Here is a 21,614-nt window from a genome sequence, read left to right as displayed (position 1 = left end):
CAGAGGCGCAAGTTTACATCATGGCCATTAATATCTGAAAGTTTGAAAAAGATTTGTTCAATAACGACAAAGATGAATCCCGGACAAAAAAAAACGGACGGACAGACGGACAGACAGACAGACGGACAACCCGATTCCAGTATACCCCCCCCCAAACTTTGTTTTGGGGGGTATAAACATAGTTGCTTGGGATGGGGCTTGATACCACCGTGTATACAGAAAACTTTGAAAATGCACGATGCAGAGGGACGGCCTTTTTTACCCTGACGGAAATGTAAGCATATGAACAACTGATTTCTCATCCATGACAGCAGGCATTTGATGCATTATATTAATGTAAGAATGCACAACAGTACTTACAAAAGACCATTTATTCATAAATATCACATAAATAAGTCAGACAATGAAATTCTTACAATGATTATCCTTAACAACACAATTTTGACTTAATACAGCACATGTTTGGGAAAATTATGACTAAGAAAAAGCATCACTCCAATGATAGAGGTCAAAATACTATTAATACAGATAGAAATCCGAGCACTGGTACATTTCCACCAGTTTTGCTGGTGCTAGCTAATTTGAGAATGAAAGGAGGGTGCTGCACTCAGTCCCTTTATGTTAGCGCCCTCTGGCTGTGCTGAACAGGCTAACGGATAAAATGTTGTCAATGTTTATTCATTTCTATGTCAATACACCATAATCTGTATTTACAATATTTTTGACAATGCAATTTTGAATTGTACAACACTTCTTTATGTGCAACAAAAATCACAAAACTGAATGTGCTTACTTTGAAAAACTATTAAAATTATCAATAACTAAAAATTTAAACACGCTTCACGTGTATGCATTAATCATGTCAAGTATCTGCAATCGCATTTTCAACAGTTCTAAAAAAATAAAAAAAGGATTTAACAAATCTCAATCTTTAAGTATAATACATGTACTTCCAATACACCCGTTGCATCTCCAGCATCTCCATCTATCCTAAGCCTAAAACAGTATCTGACTGGATGCCTTAGTTCATCGTTTACTGTTGTTATGGCCGATTCCCCTCATGGGCATCTTGAAGTTGGCAGCAGCCTGGAACTGCAGCTGATAAGCTAGGGGGTGGATCTTGAATCCGTACAGTCTGAAATTAGGAGAAATAAATAAGTATTATATGATTTATATAAGTACTTGACAAATTTTTACCGATATCAAGCAATTTGCAAAACCAATCCTACACATATATAGGAATTGTATCACATGGGTGAAAGTTGGAAATCTTCAGAATACTGAAAATTTAGCTGGGGGCCGCCTGGACCCCAGTGGGTCCAGGGCAAAGCCCTGGTAGGGGGCCCAGGGAGGGGCAAAGCCCCCCCCAGAAGTTCCTGGGAATTAGTGGTTTTGAGTGCTTGTACAGCGCTTTTCCAGGATTATATGATTGCCAAAGAAACTGACTTATTATCATGCAGAAAATGCATGATTTTCTGTAAACAGCTCTTGTTCATGGATATACCCTAAACATACTCTTTGATGTAGATTAGAAATGGGTTGGGTCTTCCGCGTGTTTCTTGATGTCTTTTTTACCACCCCCGCCATACTTCAACAGTTTAGCACAACATTCACAATATGCAGATCCCGCAATGTCTGGGTTTTTTTAACCAAATCACCCATTTCTCACCATTAGTGTTACATTCAGATAGCCATGCCCATCTCCATTTGTTAGTTTGTTTACTTTCTAAGTCCTTAGTGTTGTACGCTGTGGGAGAAACTTCATTTTCAATATTTTTTGCAACAATCTTTTATCACAAGAATATTGTTGTTGTTTTTTTAAATATCACCTAACCGCCAAAAGACCAGCTATTTTATTGGACTACAGTGTACAGCGAGCAAATCAGATTTGTTGTATTATATCGTAATTCACCGCTACCTAGTTGTTTAAAAAGCGTCTGCAATGTCTTGATGATCGCGAACATTCCTGATTGGCTTTCCCGTTCGGAACTTATTGGCGGAAACAGTCGAACCCAGCTAGTCTATTTACGGCTGTAGCCGTTACGCGCTCCGGGCTATCTTCGTAAAAACCCGTAAGGGAGCACCTTGCAATGACGAATCGTTACAACAATTTGAAAGTCAGGGTTGAGGTAGGCCTATACCCCCTACCCCCCTCTGAACGGATTTACACGATTTGGAAAAGTGATCCTGTTAATATTCATTTTATCATATTAATTTAAATTTGAATTATTTCTAAAATATTTATTTCTGATAATTAAATAGATACAAATCAGAAAGAAGAAAAGAAAAGAAAATATAATGAATGTTAATTTCATGTTCTACAACTCTGTTTTAAGTTAGAATACTCTTCCTTTAGAAACAACATTAGGTGACGTCATTGTCATGTCATGACATCATGAACTTGCTAAGCTACATCAGTGTGAAATATATCTGCGTGACTACTTATTGTGAAGTCTGAATAAAGTGTAAACTATCCAGTGGTGTTGGTGTATAATATCTGGATTAAGATTAACAGATCCCTGAGGACATCAAAAATCCAGAACTTCCGGAGCAGTCCGGAAAACTTTCACCCATGGTATCATTACGATACTGTTAACAAGAACACTAGCATTTGTCCTCTGCTTTGGGTAAGCCATAAAAAAATGTTTGTTTTTAAAGCATTCAATTGCTAGGTGCATCTTCTAAGTTGATAAAGAAATATATCTTTTTTCATTTTCAGATGAAGCAACATCATTAAAGACTTGTTATGTCCGTCAAACATATTTTATAATCTGTAAATATTCATGAGAATATCATAATGTTAAGATTTTTGATTCAAAGCAGGTTTTTTTTCCAACTAAACAGAAGATAAAAAGTATTCCTCAGTAATAAGCCTGACAGCTTCAAGTTACATCTGACAGCTCTTAAATTATTATCAATATAAAACTCGAATCTCTGATGCCATTTAGAAGCACTTTTCTAACAAAAACATACCTTGGTACAAACTGGTTTGCTGGGCGTTTTGGGCGGTACTCTGGGTGCACCATAAACAACATATGGGGGAAGCCCGTACCAAAATATGCTCCATCTGTATGGTGGTGTCGTGATGACTTGGGCGTGTACACATCCTGCATTGCATCAAGTTCATTTATATATTTGGTAAATATAAAACATTTACAATACCAGTCAATTTGATTTAAATACACAATTGACTTCAGTAGTTACTACGCTGATTAATTTTAAGGATGAAGATTAAAACTTGTTCAATGACAGTGGCAAAAATCCCCTCTAACAATGACACACAGCACAATCTTCATTTTAAGCCAATGGAATTGAAAATAGGCAATCATTTAGTTCTAGACTTGATCATTAAGATTTTCGCCTTTCACAGACCTGTGTTAAAAGGTCGGCCTAATGCAACTCAGACGGTACACACTCCCTGCATCAGATTTTGATTTCGCTACACTCACTCCGCACATTCTTATTTATTAAGAATATACTTCATGTCATCTTACTATTACTTAATATAATTTAATCTGTTTTTTCACTTCTTTATCACTGCACTGCAAGATCACACAGCAACCCCTTACCTGGCATTTAGGACAATACAACTTCACCATTGCCTCACCGGGAACATCAGATAAACCTGCACAAAGAAACATTCCTGGCTTTAATAAGTGAGTGAAAATCTCACAAATATCATACTTTATGTTCATTAAAAAAAAAAAAGGGTAGTTGTACTTATTATAACCCTGAAGAAGGCGCTTGGCGCCGAAATGTTGGTTTATAATTTAAAGTAAAGTATAACTGATATTGTTTGTGTTCAATTAATGTTTAAATTAACAAATTGTTTGCACAGAAAACATTAAGGATAACAAATGGAAAAAAAAAATAGTTTCTTAAGATGTTTGCATTGTATATACACTTTGACAGGTTAGACTTTTTCTCAAATGTTCGGATAATAAATTGAAAAATTGTTTGCTTTCTGGACCATAAATATATAATAGAATGACATTCCAGATCATTATGCACACATGAGTAGTCCAATGGGTTTCTGTGAGAACTTTAAAAAAATTATTGTTTTGGTTTACAAAAAAAATAAAAAGCCATTGCCTAGATTCATCATTAAAAGAATTTAGAATACAAATATTTTGTCACTGACAACTGTTACCTGCTATAAAATGATAATTGCCAAATTCCGAGGCCAAAAATACTCAACCATTTATCATTTAATCTCTGGAATAGGTATTATAAACTGCTCCCACTAAGCCAACATACAATGTGTAGATGAAAAGTCATTTCCACTTAAACTTACTGTTTACAATATATTTGGTTTCATTTTTTAAAAATTATCGAAAATAAGAATTACTCCATTTAACAAGATGTGTTAATTTATGACTTTGTTTCTATTTCTTTCATTATCTGTATCAGGTATATATCCCACCTATAGGAAGCATGGGTTGATTTTCACAGTATACTCGAGGACAGTATCCAAAGTCTCCCTGCTGCCACTTCTCAATCTGCAAACAAGAGATACAAATAACCACTAGCAGATTCTAGGACGAGGGGTCAATTTGGGAGAAGTAATAACATTATCATACGCTCAAAGTTGCACCATTTTAGAAATCGTAAAAAATACTTTGGGGAGTACCTCCATACCATCCCCTGCCAACATTTTAAACAATTTAAATATTGGTTCTGAGGAAGTGGCAAATATCAATAGGTTGTGCCCCTATGCTCTTTCTAACGTCAGTTCCTGCATCTGACCCTGCTAACATAAATGTCTTACTAAGTGTCACTTACCATCTGTGCAATGCCCCTGTTGGTCATGATATAGCGGGCATGTATAAGACCGTACAACATCTCGGCTGCCTGCTCAATCAGGTCACTCTGGTTTGGGTTCTCCTCCAGTTCATCATCTAAATATACCGATACATTGTTAATGGCTGTTGCTGCATAAATTGAGATATGGTGCATTGAGTCATGTGCTTCTTATTTTTAATCGCCTTATTGGAACCAGACTACAGAAAGATTTATAAAAATGATCAACTGTAGAATCAACTTGTGCACATGAATATATCCACATTGGTCATGAATGTCACTACTTACTGAAATTAATGTAAAGAACAAGTAGTAAACAACACCAAATGATCATCATACATATTGAGAAATTGTCATGCCACAATAATGAATACAAACTTAAATCAATAAATAACCATATACATATAAAAACATAATTCACAACATATGATTAATTTCAATGTATTACTAAGATCAATTATAATTGTTTATATTTGAATTAAACATTACATCAATGTCCGCATGAATTCAATAATGATGTCAAAATGAAGATAAATATTTAATAAGGCCTGAAAATAAAACCCGTGTTTAGGGCAAGTCAAACTCTACCTGTCAAAACCCCCAAAGGTTTAATTCGACCATAGATAAAAAAATCTGATTTTCCAAATTTAAGTACCCCGGTAGTTAAAAACATAAAACTTATGAATTATTACATACACAACATACCGAAAAGCTATGCAAGACCATTGCCCTAAACCAAGGTATGTTTTTTATGCCAAAACAAATACATGCAATGAACTGTTAACACAAAACATTGACATTTTGTCTAGCAGCGGTAGCAGCAGTTATAAAAAGAATAGCAACAAAAAAGAATAGCAACATAAATACAAGCTAAATACATTGTGCATAAAACAAAATGGGTTGGGATAGCAGGTTTTTGTTATACAGAAGAATATGTGACCAACATAAAAACTGAAAACAGTAACTGCAAGATTAGAATTACCTACTTTTACTATTTGCTACTCCTATTCAAAGATATTCTATTTAAACAACTGCTTCATGTGAAATATAAATAAAGTGGGTAATCAATCTTTAAATAGTTAAAATAAATCAACTTAATCAATATAAATCAACCAATATTTACAAACAAACAATTGAGTATAAACCTCAAAAAAGATGATCAATAAAACATAAACACTAATTTCACCCAGAAAGGCCATGGCTTACTTCCCCTTACTCATATGTGAAGGACACATATTCACTAAAGAAGATTTAAAATGAATTGTAGAAAAAAAGTTTCTAAAACTATAGTACCCTCAAAGTTCAAATGAAGGCTTTATAAATATTACTGAATTACTACCTTGTAACAAAATTGTATATAACACCTGACTTAAAATCTTTTGCCATGACCTTTTCTAAGTATGTATCAGGATTTCCTCCAAGATCTTTAAAGTCATGTCAGGTTGTGATCGTAATAATCGGGCAATTATAGGAGGTGTTAGGAGCAAAGCTGTTATTTGACAATGTAGATGAGAGTTTTGATAAGGTTCTTCGTGGTGGGGATAAAAGCATGTCTGTGTAATTAACACAGGCCAGTAATTAGCCCTGCCAGCAGAAGGCATGTCTGGCCCAACAAGACAAAGGCCTGGCAGAAACCCTGATGAATTTAAGCCATAAATAATAAGTTTTGGACTAAGTGAAGACACAACAAAAATCAAATGAAAATAAGAGTGAATTTTTGGGCTACAAATGTGTCAACAGATGGAAAAAACAATCAGAATTCAGAAAATATTATTTTAAACCAAAAGAAATAAAATGTAAATCTTATAAATACTTGTGAATAATAAACTATTTTATAACACAAATAAAACTTTGCTATCATTTCACTGCTCAGTCATTCAATATATATCTGCTTCATGTCAATAATACTCAAAGATTTTATTATGTGAAAAAGAAAAAATACATTTAAAAAAAAAGATGTCAAACATTTGAAGACTCAATCATAAATGACAATTTGTCTAACAGGTATTGCTAAGTACATGGAATTTGGTCACTTAAAGGACCCACCTGGCTCAAGGTCAAGGATCATGTCCAAGGCCTGTCGGTAATGGGGCACCTGTTCATTGAGGCCAGTGAGATTGAACTTGTCCTGAATGTAATCTTCATCTACCTGAAAACAACACAAAAACAGTAGTCAAAATTAGCACGACAAGTCCACAAGACTGACACTGAATCACGGGATAATTTATCATCCTGCTACTGATTATACAATGCTTTACATCAATAAGATGTTTAACTCAGTGGTTTTCCAAAATATTAAATAACTAAGTAATTATTGCAAGAATTCAATTGACAATTGATTTATGAATACCTTAAGTAGCTGTTCTGACTTTCACACTAATAATTAAAAATTACTTTCTTTAACTGTGATAAACAGATAGAAACCATAGTTTACCTCACAGAAGAACTCATTCCCACGGAGACCACAGAACCAGGAGATCCACGACACTTCCTCGGAACTGCTCATTTTGAATCACTTCTGAAAAAGAATACAGGGATTATAGGTGGAAATATATAAGAAAATAACTTTCATAGAATTTTAAGTACAGTACTGTATCAACAATAATTTGCTGGCAAACATTCTTCACTTTTTTCATATTACAGTATAGTACTTTTAAACTTTGTCAAATCTCATTTTCTGTTTAAGGCAATGTATCATATTGATGATATACATGTTCAAGTATGTGTAAAATATAATTGTGGCTAGTTGAACTGATTTATTATGATTTTAATGAGCCTTTATCATGAAGCCACTGTGCAATAATTTAGTGACCATGTTGAAACGTCGTGTGATCAGATGGACAAATTTTTATCTTCAAAATAAATAGGAAAAATGCATACTCTCCACTTTTTTGAAAGTAATGTTTGTCTGTCTACCTATTTCTGATGTTTGTATGTCCTTTTCCCCTCTATTGAGCTTAAAATTAAAGAGAAAACAATATCCCTTGCAGCACCGGAAATGTAACTATGTGCGCATGCGTTGTAAAATTATAAATATGAGAAGCGCAACAAAACACGATATGGTTACAGTACACTAATTTTATACGCGTGGCGTTCAAAAACCTGCTTTTACACTACCCAGACCGATAAGTGGATTATTTAAGTAATTACCATAATAAATAAATTTATTTCAATATACATAAAATTTCACCCGTTTATATTAAAATGCTCTACAATAGCTGATATAATAATTCCTGGCGTTTGGTACATACTCCCGGTTATCAAAATAAAATATAGTTATGTCCACCTACCTACCCTATTATTTTTGTGCCTGTGTATGCATGCTTTATATTCCTCTAGCGGATCCAGGGGAAGTGGCGCAAAATTATTCCCACATGCAACATTTTGGAATAGAAATAGTAAAAAATGGGGAATCAGCCAAACCGGCCCTGCCAACACTTAAAGTTAAATACATTTCGAGTCTTAGAGGGCTTAAAAGCTCAAGCCCCTAAAGTACGCCCCTCCTACGTCACATCCTGGAGTCGCCCTTTATGGTTGTGCATATATGTTTGTGATTGTACGAGTGTGTGTGCCACGGTGTCATCAATTAATTTTGCTGAATATGTTTCAAATGTTTTTACTCCGCGTTTCATATGTATCATTTAACTCCCCTACATTACGTCCAATTATAAAATTGTTCCAGGTTATAGTTTGGTACCTTTCTATCTCAATGCATACATTACAAGTTATTTATTTCACGGGTTTATTAATTTAAATTTTAAATTTTCTCCGTTCTTCCTTTAAAGTAATAAAGCTTTCATAGTTAATAGAAGTATACACTAACATAATATTTTTTTGTTGTTTTTGTTGTTGAACATGTACTATTAAGTTAATATATTTTTTGTTCCATGTGATTTGTTCCATGTGATTTGTTCCATGTGATTTGTTCATTTGTTCCATGTGATTTGTTTCATGTTATTTATTCTATGTTATTTGTTCCATGTTATGTATTCTATGTTATTTGTTTCATGTTATTTGTTCCATATTATTTGTTCCGTGTTATTTGTTGATATGTTTTATTTACAACTCTTATGCTTATATAACTATGAGTTAAAATAAACCAAGAAACCTTAAAAAGTAATGCAGTGACTTCCCACTGTGTATCAGTATGAAAGGTTCGTTCATTTTGCAAAGATCGACCCATGATTTGCGAAATAAATATATAATATTCTGATTTATTCTCATTATACTATTTTTGATAATGAACTTATCTATCAATCTATAAATAAATATATCCTTGAAGCCAAATGGTCTATTGGTATAGGTATCTGTCTCTAGTTCAATCAGCTCAGGAAGCACCCCTATATACATATATAAAAAATACATACATAAACAAACGAAAGAGCCTTATAGCAAGAAACTCTGTTTAAATATGAGAGGCTTAGAAGCACCTTCTAATCTATCGCGTATTTATTATGCATAGTGGCATACCAACATATTTTTTTCTTCTTTTTATTTCTCTACCTCTCTCTAGTCTATCTTTCTGCAGCAGTCCAGGTTATGAAAGGCAAACAGATTTCAGCGTTACTGGAAGAACTGCATTCATGGTACTTCACTCCAAGAACCAATTTCTACACATTCTCGGACGTTAGTCGTTTAAACGAGATACGCAAGTCGTTGGAATGAGAATGCTCGCCGAATGGGTATAACCCGATGGCGAGGGTAAATGCCCCCCCCCCACCTTGAATGAGATGCTCAGTCGTTTTAACTAGATACCTAGTCGTTTAAACGGGATACTAAGTTGTACTGGTAGGCCGATTTTCGGCGCTCATCGATTAATCGTTGCCGCCATCTTAAAGTCAAGGTTTTGCCGTTATTGTTTAGTCGAAAAATTGTGCCGTGTACTCTATGACCGAATGTGGGTTTTATATATTTCTTTTTTCTCTTTCTTTCCCTCTTTTTTCCGCTCAAATATCTTTGCCTAGACAAATAAGGGAAGTCACTTTAATAGACTAGGAAAGCCATGGACGCCGAAATAGCAATTGAACAAGCGGATGATGACCAAATTAATGGAGTTATATATCTTTCGAAGTTCTTCGGCTTTCACATAAGGAACACTACATACATGAAGGAATGCCGGGTGTATAAGAACACTGACAACACCCATTATGATAAATAAATGACAGCATTTCGGTGTGGTACAACCAACTTAATGCGAAATGACACAATGTAGTATTTTAAATTTTCTGAAAATTATCGATTAATCCGACTAATTACATCTACATTTGTTTTTTTATTGGACCATGAATTAAATACACACACAAATAACATATGTATTAATCTCAAACGTTTTAACTGCTAATTGATGGTGCCTCGGTGTAGAACTGAATCACCATATGGGAACTCCATAGGTGAGCGTCACTTTGGAAAAAAAGTCAGGTCCGCAATTTTGGTTTTCCATGACCTCTCTCCAATTGCCTGGTTACGTGGTCAGTCCCACGAGTTTCTCGGACAATGTCCACAGTTTGGACGCCATGACGTCATCCTGGGCTTGTCTCGACGGCTCCTTTACCGCACAATCACTGAAATAAAACAGAGAAAACAAATTCAATGGCATGGTCGAATTGCATTGCAAGGAAGAATGTGACGGCATGAGCGCAGTTGTTGAGCTACGTAGCAATTATGAAATGACCTCCATAGTTTAAAATAAAAAGCTGTTTAAACCAATCAGGTTAGGACTCTCATCCTTAACCCCGTACCTAAAGTACTTTCCAGACTGCTGTTCAACTTCCGGTTCGAGCGCACAATGGAGCGTGGTTTGGGCACCTTCTTCCGGCGTCTTGTTGATGTGCTTGTAGAGCGCCCAGAAAACCGTAATCAAGAGTCGAAAGGGTAGCCGGTGGTCTCCCGTGTAGCGGTACAGCTCCGTGGCCACCGCTCCGGGGTGCAGGCTCACTGAGATGACTCCGCTACCTGGGTGGATAAAGACAGGGTTTGATCGTAAACTACACTTCTTTGCGTATGCAACCAGATCCTGTAATGTGCTTGAAGCGGTACAATTGTGACCATCGTCCTTCGATGCAAGCTGTCGGAAAACGCCGCTATCAGAGATTTTAATATTAAATCAATCATGACCTTAACCAGAATGTACGCAAATCCTGTTACGTCGTATAAGTAGTTCGCTAAGAAGTGATAATTTGTACAAGCTAATGATTTATATGATTGACTGAATCATGGATAAAATTATATTCATTTGTATTTTTAACATTCTAGAGAAAAAAAATTATTCCTCGTATGAGGGGAAAGCCCGAGCGCGGCCTCTAGTTGACGGTAGAACGCAACACATACATCTATTATGTTTAGTGGATGCACTTATTTCTGAACCAATGAGAATCGAGTTTTCCTCAATTTCAGTGTCCACAGCACGCTTTTGGGAGACATTTTAAAAGCAAATTACGTAATCCCCGATAACGCTGTCGCCGGCTCACCGGATTACTAGGCACTGAAGGTTCGACTCTCATCAAACTCTCAAACTTCTCACATTTGAATTTACTTCAGACATCTTAAAAACGAAACTTCAGTCATTTCGTTATTCACATTCAACTCAGCGACTAAGCCTTCTATGAAATGTAAAGAGGCGAAATTTTGATTTAAACTATTTTTTTCATTGGTACACAAATACGTGAACGCACTTAGTAAGGACGATGTTGCTGACACATACAAAATAGGCAATTTTTATTATTTTTTAACGAAATGGATATTCTCGACAATATGTCTATTGAGCAACTCTTTAACGGGAACATTTTCCTATCTTTAATGATCAAAGTATCATGCTAACTTCGTACAGAAACGGGAATATTTTGTGGGTCACCTTTAAGTCTCCTGTGCAGTTCCCGAGTGAAGAGTATGTTGGCGAGCTTGGAGCGGCCATAGGCGGTCACCGTGTCCACCTTCTCGCTGTTCAAGTCATCGAGGTCCAGATCCATGTCTGTGGAATGGAAAGATGTCTGTTTATGAATCTGATATAATGTAGTATGGATAATGATTCCAAATAAAGAATTAAGTCTCTAACTAATTGGCTAAATAAACCTTTTAGATTTGAATGACACGATTGAGTTTGATCTGAATTATGTAATAATTCTCCAATACTGGTGTCCATTGTAACAGATTACCATCGGAGAATCCAAACCCGACATCTTAGGTGTTCCTATATCACTAGAGCAACTACATCCACATATTCTCGCTCTCTCAAAGAGAGGAAAGTATACATGATCAGACAAATTATGAAAATAAGTTTGACGGAGTTTTAATTTAATTTTTGAGAACTCCCAGAAATGTTTGTTATCGTATATGTGCAGGCAAATGTGTCAGCATATGGATAGGTGACAACTCGCTACTACTCCTCTGTTCACAAGTTCGCCCGTACAGCTGTGTCCTAGTGATGAGACGTTGATGATTCTGCTAGGGGCGGACCGCTTGATGAGGTCGAGAAGGAGGTTGGTGAACAGGAAGTGGCCCAGGTGGTTGGTTCCCATCTGCATCTCGAACCCGTCCGCCGTACGCCAGTGGATGGGGGTAATCATAACGCCTGGGAAAAACAAATAGCTCATCTATCATTGCGATCTTTCAAAAAAAAAAATGCCATAATAAAAAGGATATTTACAGTACAGTCTAATAGTTTAAAGTTAAACGCATATAATGGAGATCTGTTGCCGACAAAACAGTGCTTCAATGACGCACGCTGGAGCGTTTGTACAGTTAAGGGACATAACTCAGTTGGATGTTAATTACTGTTATGCATATATAGTGCGCAGTGTGACTGATACTGTCAAAAACATGTGTGCTAAGCTTTTATACAGAGGACCTTACACTGAAAGAATCATTAAGGTGTTACGAAAATTAGAACTCGTGTTTGGTGAATGTATTTTGAGATGACAGTCTTAAATAGTTGCACGACGCCAATAACGGCTACGTAGAGGAACAAAAAGAAACGAGTTAAAAATGATGAAACAACGCTAAAATACAGTTACCTACCTGCATTATTAATGAGTATATCAAGTCGGTCCTCCTTCGCCAGGACTTCCTTAGCGCACTCGCGGACGGACTTCAGTGACGCCAGGTCGAGATTGTAAACAATCACATTGTCATTTCCGGTGGTTCGTCGTATTTCGTCGGCTGCAGCATTCGTCCGTTTCAAATCCCGACCGGCTATCAATATTCTTGCTCCTGCGGAATATAACAGCCATTATTAGCACAGAATTGTCCTTTTCTTCATGCAGCTGATAAAAAGGACACAACATGTTAAATGATTGTTAGCGCGAGTTATGTTCGACGAAATAAAAATCGACGTGTTGTCATTAATAACCTTGGTCACAACGTCGTCGCAGTGCTAAAACTTGGTCAAAAATAATGTATCCAAATTAAACTCGGTACGCATGCTGCCTGAGACAACTGTAGCTCAAAGAAATGTTGAGTTGTGCCCCTTTTTCGACTGAAAAACAATAGATGAAGCTTGGCGTTTGAACCATGCCCCGGCACTCTAGTTTGATCTTTAAAGGCGTGCATTATATGATTTATTATTATATAGTGCTATTTACTAGCGCGAAATGTTTCAATTAAGAATTGAATTGACGAGCAAAACCAGTGAGTTCATGTTTAATATCTCTCTAAAGTCACTCAAGATACGTCGCCCCTCATTGCACTTCTAGGCAGTCAAGTGTACCTCTTCTGGCGAGGTCACGTGCCGTCTCCTTGCCCACGCCGGTGTTGCCGCCCGTGATGAGGACCGTCCGTCCGTCTAACCTCGCCTTGCTCTGGCACCGCGCCCCACGCATCCAACGCCGTACCGCATAGAACGCGCATACTGATGGGGAGAGATTGAACTACAATGCACTTTTATACGTAACGATGAACTATGTTGTATTGTGAGTAGTGTCAAAACATAAAATTATTATGTGAAATTATAATTATTATTATTATAAGTAGTAGTTATTATTATTATTATTATTATTATTATTATTATTATTATTATTATTATTACCATTATTATAATTACATGTATTATTATTATTATTATATACTGTCAAAAATAAACTGTATATGAAGCGTTGTTGGTTTAGTTTTTACAAAAATAACAAACGGAATGAGATCGATCAGTGAATAACTACAACGTGTATTAAAGATGCACTCTTACTCCCAAATAAGACATACCATAATTAATACAAATGTTTTAATATTCAAAAAAGGATGGATAAATTTCGAAAAAAAATGGTTTTTATGATCGAAGGATTCCGAGTTTAATTTGAAAAAGAGCTGCAGAAAGCACGGTACTTCTACCTTATGAGATAAAAGTAGATAACAGTTAATCTTTTAACATTCACCAATCATTTAATATTTGGTGGTGTTAGTAGTTTATACTCCGGGTCCCGGCGTGAGCACATTGAAGGGTCCCAGAGTCACAGTTCAACCACCGCACACCTAAAAGGATTTCATAACCAATCACAACAGAAGTGACCTGGTCCGCCCGGGAATCGAACCCGGGTTGTCCGATTAACAGTCCAACGCTCTTAATATTCAATATTGTTAGATGTTCAGCTATTAAATACACGGTTACAGTCTTGTTATCAATAAATGCATTAATAAGTAAGTAGTTAAAGGTTTATCACTCAAAATTTATGTTTGTTATGCATGTGTATGTATTGATTTTGAATACTGGTGTCACTTGAACTAGTATCAAGGGTTGTGTTTATGATTAAGTATGTTTTAACAATAATAACATTAAAATACATGATTTAGCCACAGTTCTATCAGAGACTGGCTTGAAGTTTAACTGTTAGTGACACGACGATATTTTAATTATAATATTTGATTGTTTAAATAAATGCAATAGCCTAGAATGATTAAACAAAATACAGTGGCGTAATCAATGTGATAATAAAATTGATATACCTGCTGTGATTGTGCACGCGATTGCAATCCGATGACTTTCCATAAACACAAATGCAGAGTTAGAAAATAGCATTAAAAGCTCCATAATTCATTTCCTTCTACACGTTTCAAAATGTAAACTGAAACTGGATATGCCCAGCAAAAAAACTAGGACGTGGTGAAACTGGGATACTACTATACAGTACAGATACGAGTATATCTGGGATAGTGGGATATCGGGATACAGGGATTTGTTATGTAGTTATTTGTTAACGCGTTCAATGCTTTTTATCTTTTCATAGTTTCCTTAGCAACGTTTTCTAGAATACGACATGGTCGTTCCTACACAATCTCTTCCTAAAATCATCCGAAATAAGTGATTCTAGGTGAAAAGAAAGATTAACATTACGTAACTATATTTTTTTTATTGATATTTAAAAAAACAAAGCCTGTCTACGAACTTTATGAAAAGCCCACCTAAAATAAAATCAAAACTAGCATGATTATCGGGACGCCAATCTAGCCAACGCTCTGAGCCTCCCTTGATGGCGACACATTGTAACCGAACCAAGACGATGCGCTGGTCGGTCCCCATTTACCCAGGGCTGACCATTCTTCATTCCCTCCCCTCGGTTATATGAAAAATTCATCGACACAGCTACCTTTTGGGGTCTTTATTATTCTCCTTGGCTTTTTACTTCTTCAAACATGAAGGTATATATAGTTTTGCAGATCCGGTTTATGAAGTCCTATTAGTTAACATTGCAAGGGTGTGGGGTTGGGTCAAGCAATAAGGCAGTAGGCAATAGGCGCATGCACGTCCTTTTCATTATCAATCGTAAAAAACGAAAATACGGCATACACAGACTCATCATTGAAATATTTCGAATAAAGAGATCGATGATAAGCTTGGCCCACCCTGGAGCTTCATCACGTTGCTTTACAGGGCCGTTGTGAGACTTGCAAGCGTGCACATATATGTACATGCACAAATAATATAGATTAAAGCTGATGAAACCCATGTTTTCTTAATTTTCTAAAGAAGCCCGGCCGGCTACCCCATCTTTGAAGATCACTTTGGGTTGCATTTTAAGGTTAAATGCGGCAGGATTGACACTGGATTTGATGTTTGAGTTCACCCAACCACCGAGCCGACAACAACATTTATACGTGGGATGTGGGTCCTCCGAAAGTATTTGTTTAAAACTAGTATTTGGTATTAGAATTCTGGTTTATTCTGCACAATGATATGAAATGGTTCAAATGCTCTATAATTGAATAGATTTGAATACATTCACCTATAAATTATAAATTGGCCGTCGAATGCACACAGTGGTTTCAACATATAACACTGTACAGTGAATACGTTTCTAGATGTCAAGGTCGTTTGACCGTTTTGTCTGTGATCGGCAATCTCTTGTTTTTCGCATGACACGATGTAAAATATGGCATGTTCGTCCCTTGGATCTATTATCATATGGCATGTTCGTCCCCCGCCGACTCGTCTTTCCGGTGCTGCAGCACGTGCTTATTGACATGGGTTATCTCCCATTTTCGCATCCAGGGACCCGGAACCCGCGTGTCAAAGTCGGGGTCGTCCTGTGGGACAGACTGAAACGACAAAGGAGTTTATGTTTTCCTCTCTAGTATGACTGAGTGTTTAACGTTTTGTTTTCTCAGGACTCCTTCATATGAACGATTTGTATTTGATCAAATACAAAACAATAACTCGTGATAGTGATAACATTTCAACGGTTTATAATCCAGAAAGGCGGGAAAACCGGTAGCATATTAACGTTAACACGTGAAATATAATTATTCGTTATTTAAAGGCTTCATATTCATAACGCATTTCTCTTAATTGAAATATCAAACAATGCATATGCCGAAAACAAATAAGGCTTTACCAACCTTCATCTCATCTGCAAGCAGTTTGTCTTGCAATTCGTGCCTATTTACGGCATCAAACTCTGTCCAGTCAATCTTGAGATCCGGTCTGTCATGTGACCTCATCAGGACGGAGCCCTTGAGTCCGTAGAAGCCCGCGGGGTCGGAGGCCCGCTGCCACCGGAGATCCACGCTCCAACGCACATGGTCCGAGGTGTTGTTCAGACTTAGGGGAGAAACAGTGATTAAAACAAAGAAATTCTGCAGTTGTTGTTCTACATTAATCTCTTATTATAATATACGAGTTTACAGAGATTGTCTAGAATATGTTTTGGACCCTCTACGGGTTTTTATTTAAGATAAGAAATATTAAACGGAGGATTCTAACACGACCAGGCCATCCTCAAAACTAGACTTTGCTCTTATAAGAGCATATTTTGTTTATAATCACACTGTTTTTAATTCGTTTGAGTTAAACGATCGAGTCGTGTCGGCCCACAGGGGCAGTGGTCGTTATTTTGACACAACCGTTTGACCACGCCCCTCCACCAAATTAAAAAAAAAAATCCCAGGCATATAAATAATGTTGAGGGAACTGGTACTAATGATAACTTACAAAAAAGTTATCATAAGTAACAGTTCCCCAGCATTATTAATAAGTCTTGGATTTAAAAAATGTAGGGGGGGGTCAAAGGGGTGTGTCAAAACAACGCACACTGCCCCTATGTTGACCAGGCAACTGCAAACATATTACAGCACGGCCTCATCATACGGATGTACCTTCTATGAGGAATGAGGTTGTTGAACAGTACCATGCTGCCGCGTTTGATCGGCAGCGTCCTCAATTGAGTCTGCGGGTCGATCCCTGAAAGAAAGCCTTGAATCACAATCGGAATACCTCGGCCAGTATCCAACAGGAATTGTATCTCGAAGTTGCCGGAGATGGCCGAGTTGTTACGATTGCCTTGAATCCGCATAAGCACCGACTTATTTAGGGATTAAACGCGTGAAACTGTCTAAATTATATATAATTGAGTTGTTTCTCTTTGACCATAATATATTACTAACTGAGTGTACAGGAAAAACACAATATGTTATTATGTGCCGTTTACCGAGGGTGTCTCTCATCTCGTGTTCTTCAAGCATGTTGTACCACGTGCCTCCCCAGCAACACTGGTGCCTAGCAACCAGACCGCTCATGTGACCACTCTCCATTATCTGAAAAACATGTAAAATTCATTTGAAACATTTATTTGAGTAAATGAAGGAGCTTATTATTATTAGTAATAAAGTTAATAGTCTGTAAAACAGAAATAATCAAATTCCAGAAAATTGGTTAGATGTAAGAGTTAATTGACATGTTCCGTTGAGAGATTATCAAGTATTTTATAGTCTTTTTACTCGTTCTATTTTCTCCAGAGTATTTTCCATTATGTGTTCACCGTGAACATGTATGCATTCAAATACTGTACCTGTAGACAGCCGTTGTCCTCGTTGGCGTCCACAAATGGAATCCAGGCGGTGGGAACCAGGCAACGGTATGACTCGAGGTCCGTGTACGAGCAATCTAACACACGGGAGACAATTGACACATTATAAACTAAAATAGCAAATTCCAGTTTGCGAAATTCCTTTGAACATACGCTATACACGTTACATTAACTAAACCCATTCAAAATGTTAATATCTTGAGATGTCTTCGAGTGAAAAGAAGCACCGAGGCAGCGTTCACTATGCACACAATTGACGTACCTTGGTGCCAGGGGACGGTGGTGGCGTCGTTGCGTGGTGTCTTTGTGCGCAGGTTCCAGACCGGATTTCCGGCGATGTCCGGACCAATCAGCTGCTCGATTAGGTTCAGCAGACGCTCGTTGGCCCAGATAGCCTTTAGTGCCTTATTTGAATACAATCCGTAATCAGAAACGTATTTTTATCATCAAACCAAATCTTTGCATTTCATTGACTTAACATAACTTAAGTATACTTTAGAATACTAAGTAGTAGAATAAACAGTATGCATCCCCGCCGGCGGCTGCCGCCTCTGACTCAGACGGCCGCCTCTGACTCGCACAACACCGCCGCCTCTGACTCAGACAAGATGGCCGCCTCCGCCTCACAGAAGGATGCAGGCTCTGGCGATCACAAAGCGATGGCCTCTGGCTCACACAAGATGACCTAGTCTGGCTCACATACGTCGACCGCACGGAGCCCCCGCATTGTCCATGCTGCACAAACATGTCTGACTGTGTATTATCGGCACCCCCTTGTGTTGACAGTTACAATAGTAATGGTCGCTCCAAGTGCACAAAGAATAAACAAATCCACACTTACCTGTGGGACGCTGCCCATCTGTTTGAAGCAGAGTATGTTGGCGCCCGGAAACTCCTCTTCCAGCTTACACAACCGCTCCCGAAAACCGAGATCCGCGTACACGTCTGTCCGAAATATGGAACAAAATATTAGAATCCATTATGGAGATTTGACATTTCCAAAGAATTGTCGCCACTTAAGATTACTGATATTGTGCTTACATATAGTTGACGCTAAAGCCGTGCAATGCTTTACACATATCAAATTTTTACCTCATTAATGGGGGGGGGGGGGTCAATATAGGGGACTTAAGACAACTGGATTTTCTTATTTTGAACTTCATCAAACATCCCCATCGCACGGAGACCAGATATTCACGGGAAAATCAAATAAGAATGCAACCTTGAGGCCCCCAACTGACCTTTGACCTTGCCGGCCTTGTACAACCTGTTGGCCACGTTGTCCACGAACTGGTTGAGGACAGGCGTCATCGGGTCCAGCTCTTCAGGCGTGAAGTAGTCCTCTACGACCAGATACCCCTGGTTGTCATGGATAGTTTATGTCACGTGCGCATTGTTTAGTCACAATAATTTAAAATATTTTTTTTAAACATGTTTTAAAATAGTTTTTTTTTCATAATGAAGCGACCTACACTTATTAAAAGGATATTACTTTTAACTTTTTAAGCATTGCCTTTCTGAAAACTTTTAATTGAAGTGCATAACCGTGAGTCGCGACCGGGCGTTATTAATGAAGGCTTAAAGCAGTAGTGCAAAACATTGTATGTTATAAAGCACAGTTTTTGTTAGCACCAGTCTTGTACACTATCTCACCTACCTTGGTGAAGAACTGCTCTATTTTCTCCCTTGGCAACTGACCAGGTTTGAGCACTTCTGGCTGCGCGGGCATGGCCCGGACGTCAAACACTTCCGGGTGCCGTTCACCAGTGTATCCTGGGTACTCGCATTCCGTGGGTACCGACATCGTTCAATGTGTATCTGTTTTTGTCTGACGTTTATGAATTTTTCCAGGATTTGAACTGTTCGGTCCTTTGTGACAAAAATGACACTGCTTTTGGTAACACTGCGGGTATTGTAATACCTTATTAATGTATTAAAGTATGTATACACGTGTATAAACACACGGCGTTGGATATCTAATGTTTATCATGTTTATCAATAAGATTTACCATTGAATCAGTAACTCGACATATATATGACCATCAAACTGAATCTGAGAATTTCGGTGACGACTTACATACATTTAAAGAGCGAAGGCTATCCTTTCATAGTATACTTAACCCATTATGGATAAAGTGGGTCATGGTGTCCTATAGGCAGGGGCGGCTCCTGGCTTTGACGTTAGAGGGGGCGTTACTTAGGGGTATAATCTTTTGACTTGCCCCACGACAAGTTTAACATTTCACAGTCCGAAATAGTGCATTTAGGACGTGTTTTATTACCTTTTTTTCTCCTGTATTGAAATTAAAGTTGGGCGATCCCTTCTCTGGATTCGCTGGTGGGTTCAGCAGCGTTTTAAACTTAACAGCTGATAATGACAATCCTTAAAAATGGCCAGGATGCAAATGCATGATAAATGGGCTTTGACACGCTTTGAAATTGGTTCTGAAGTCATTCGTATTCATTTCAATGTTCTTCCTACTAGTTAAAACCACTGACTATACTTTTTCAGCTTTATTCACATTATGCGTAATAGAACCTGACGTATATTACATAGAGACACATTTCCTGACCATGTTGCCCCGGACAATGCAGGACGGACACAAAGCCGCCTACCGTGAACACCCATAACGCTCAGATGGACAAAACAAGTGGGCCACGGAGCACAAACGCTGGCCTGTTGAGTTTTCAGTCGAAAAGGGGCATAACTCATCAGTTATTACAGACCTAACAGTTATGGGCCTTGATTTTTAAGCGTTTAGTGTCCCCGGCAATAACTAGACCTTTCTCCGAAACATCGTTAGAGATGAGAAACACCCGCTGGATTTTAAATCTGATAAACCTGGTAGAATGTTGCAATCTCATTTTTTGGACATTCAGAAGCATAATATAACTGATGGACAGTAGTCAGTATACATAGTTATTTTTGGATAAAATACTATGAAGTAATTTAAAAAGTTATTTGGTAATGGTCCATTCTGAATTATTTTACTGATCTTAACAATTTTTTTTTGTTTGGAGAAATATATGGCCAATTGATAAAGGACAAACAGAATTTCTTTATTTTTTATTATTTATCATCATCAAAACCCATAGAAATGAAGGTTATGAGCTATAACTCTGTCATAAAATACCAATGTTCTATCTCTGTCACGTGATTTGGCAACGCAGGAGTCATAACAACGAGTAACTATGGTAACGAAGTATAAACTACAACTAGAGACATACAACACAGAAAATGTCCAAGTGAACAGATAAGAACTCTAGAAAAATAATATCAACTCTGAACTTTACATATACATGTCTATCTGACACAAAAGAACTGGAAAAAAAATCTGAAAACAAAACATTTGGAAACTTCTATCTAACATTAAAACTTTTGGAAACTTGCATCTGACAATGGTGATCTTAGCTAACTTGGTACCACTGTTTTGATGGTTGGGTAACCATCGTCTTGATGGTTTGGTTACCATTGTGTTTATAGTAAGGTTAGCATGGTATTGGATGGTTGGGTTACCATGGTTTATATTG

The 21,614-nt window shown here is 37.4% G+C and overlaps 3 protein-coding genes across 4 annotated transcripts; all 3 read right to left on the bottom strand.

Annotated features, from left to right (window-relative positions):
• Positions 1–356: 356 nt before the first annotated feature.
• LOC128224819 (casein kinase II subunit beta) lies at positions 357–7,829 on the bottom strand. 2 transcript variants are annotated; one of them, XM_052934884.1, is made up of 8 exons: positions 7,717–7,829; positions 7,235–7,318; positions 6,847–6,949; positions 4,783–4,898; positions 4,424–4,499; positions 3,570–3,625; positions 2,974–3,107; positions 357–1,135 (listed from the first exon to the last, which is right to left on the bottom strand). In XM_052934884.1, the coding sequence occupies exons 2-8, from the start codon at positions 7,304–7,306 to the stop codon at positions 1,027–1,029; spliced, it is 666 nt and encodes a 221-aa protein (XP_052790844.1). In that variant the 5' UTR covers positions 7,307–7,318; positions 7,717–7,829; the 3' UTR covers positions 357–1,026. The 2 variants fall into 2 exon arrangements, with proteins under 2 accessions (XP_052790844.1, XP_052790845.1); XM_052934885.1 differs by having other exon boundaries at positions 7,681–7,801.
• Positions 7,830–10,059: 2,230 nt separating this feature from the next.
• Positions 10,060–14,853, bottom strand: LOC128224627 (retinol dehydrogenase 13-like). The gene is made up of 7 exons (XM_052934552.1): positions 14,728–14,853; positions 13,502–13,642; positions 12,814–13,005; positions 12,206–12,367; positions 11,651–11,767; positions 10,539–10,752; positions 10,060–10,361 (listed from the first exon to the last, which is right to left on the bottom strand). The coding sequence occupies exons 1-7, from the start codon at positions 14,810–14,812 to the stop codon at positions 10,262–10,264; spliced, it is 1,011 nt and encodes a 336-aa protein (XP_052790512.1). The 5' UTR covers positions 14,813–14,853; the 3' UTR covers positions 10,060–10,261.
• Positions 14,854–15,914: 1,061 nt separating this feature from the next.
• On the bottom strand, positions 15,915–20,039 carry LOC128224540 (uncharacterized). The gene is made up of 9 exons (XM_052934416.1): positions 19,741–20,039; positions 19,325–19,442; positions 18,925–19,028; positions 18,346–18,487; positions 18,066–18,160; positions 17,706–17,811; positions 17,374–17,458; positions 16,618–16,819; positions 15,915–16,317 (listed from the first exon to the last, which is right to left on the bottom strand). Exons 1-9 carry the CDS (start codon positions 19,885–19,887, stop codon positions 16,180–16,182), a joined length of 1,137 nt encoding a protein of 378 aa, XP_052790376.1. The 5' UTR covers positions 19,888–20,039; the 3' UTR covers positions 15,915–16,179.
• Between the last annotated feature and the right edge of the window lie 1,575 nt (positions 20,040–21,614).

This window comes from Mya arenaria, chromosome 17, assembly GCF_026914265.1.
Source record: "Mya arenaria isolate MELC-2E11 chromosome 17, ASM2691426v1".
NCBI lineage: Eukaryota > Metazoa > Mollusca > Bivalvia > Myida > Myidae > Mya > Mya arenaria.
Note: the sequence above shows the minus strand (reverse complement) of the source record. Positions and strands in the feature narration are given on the sequence as shown.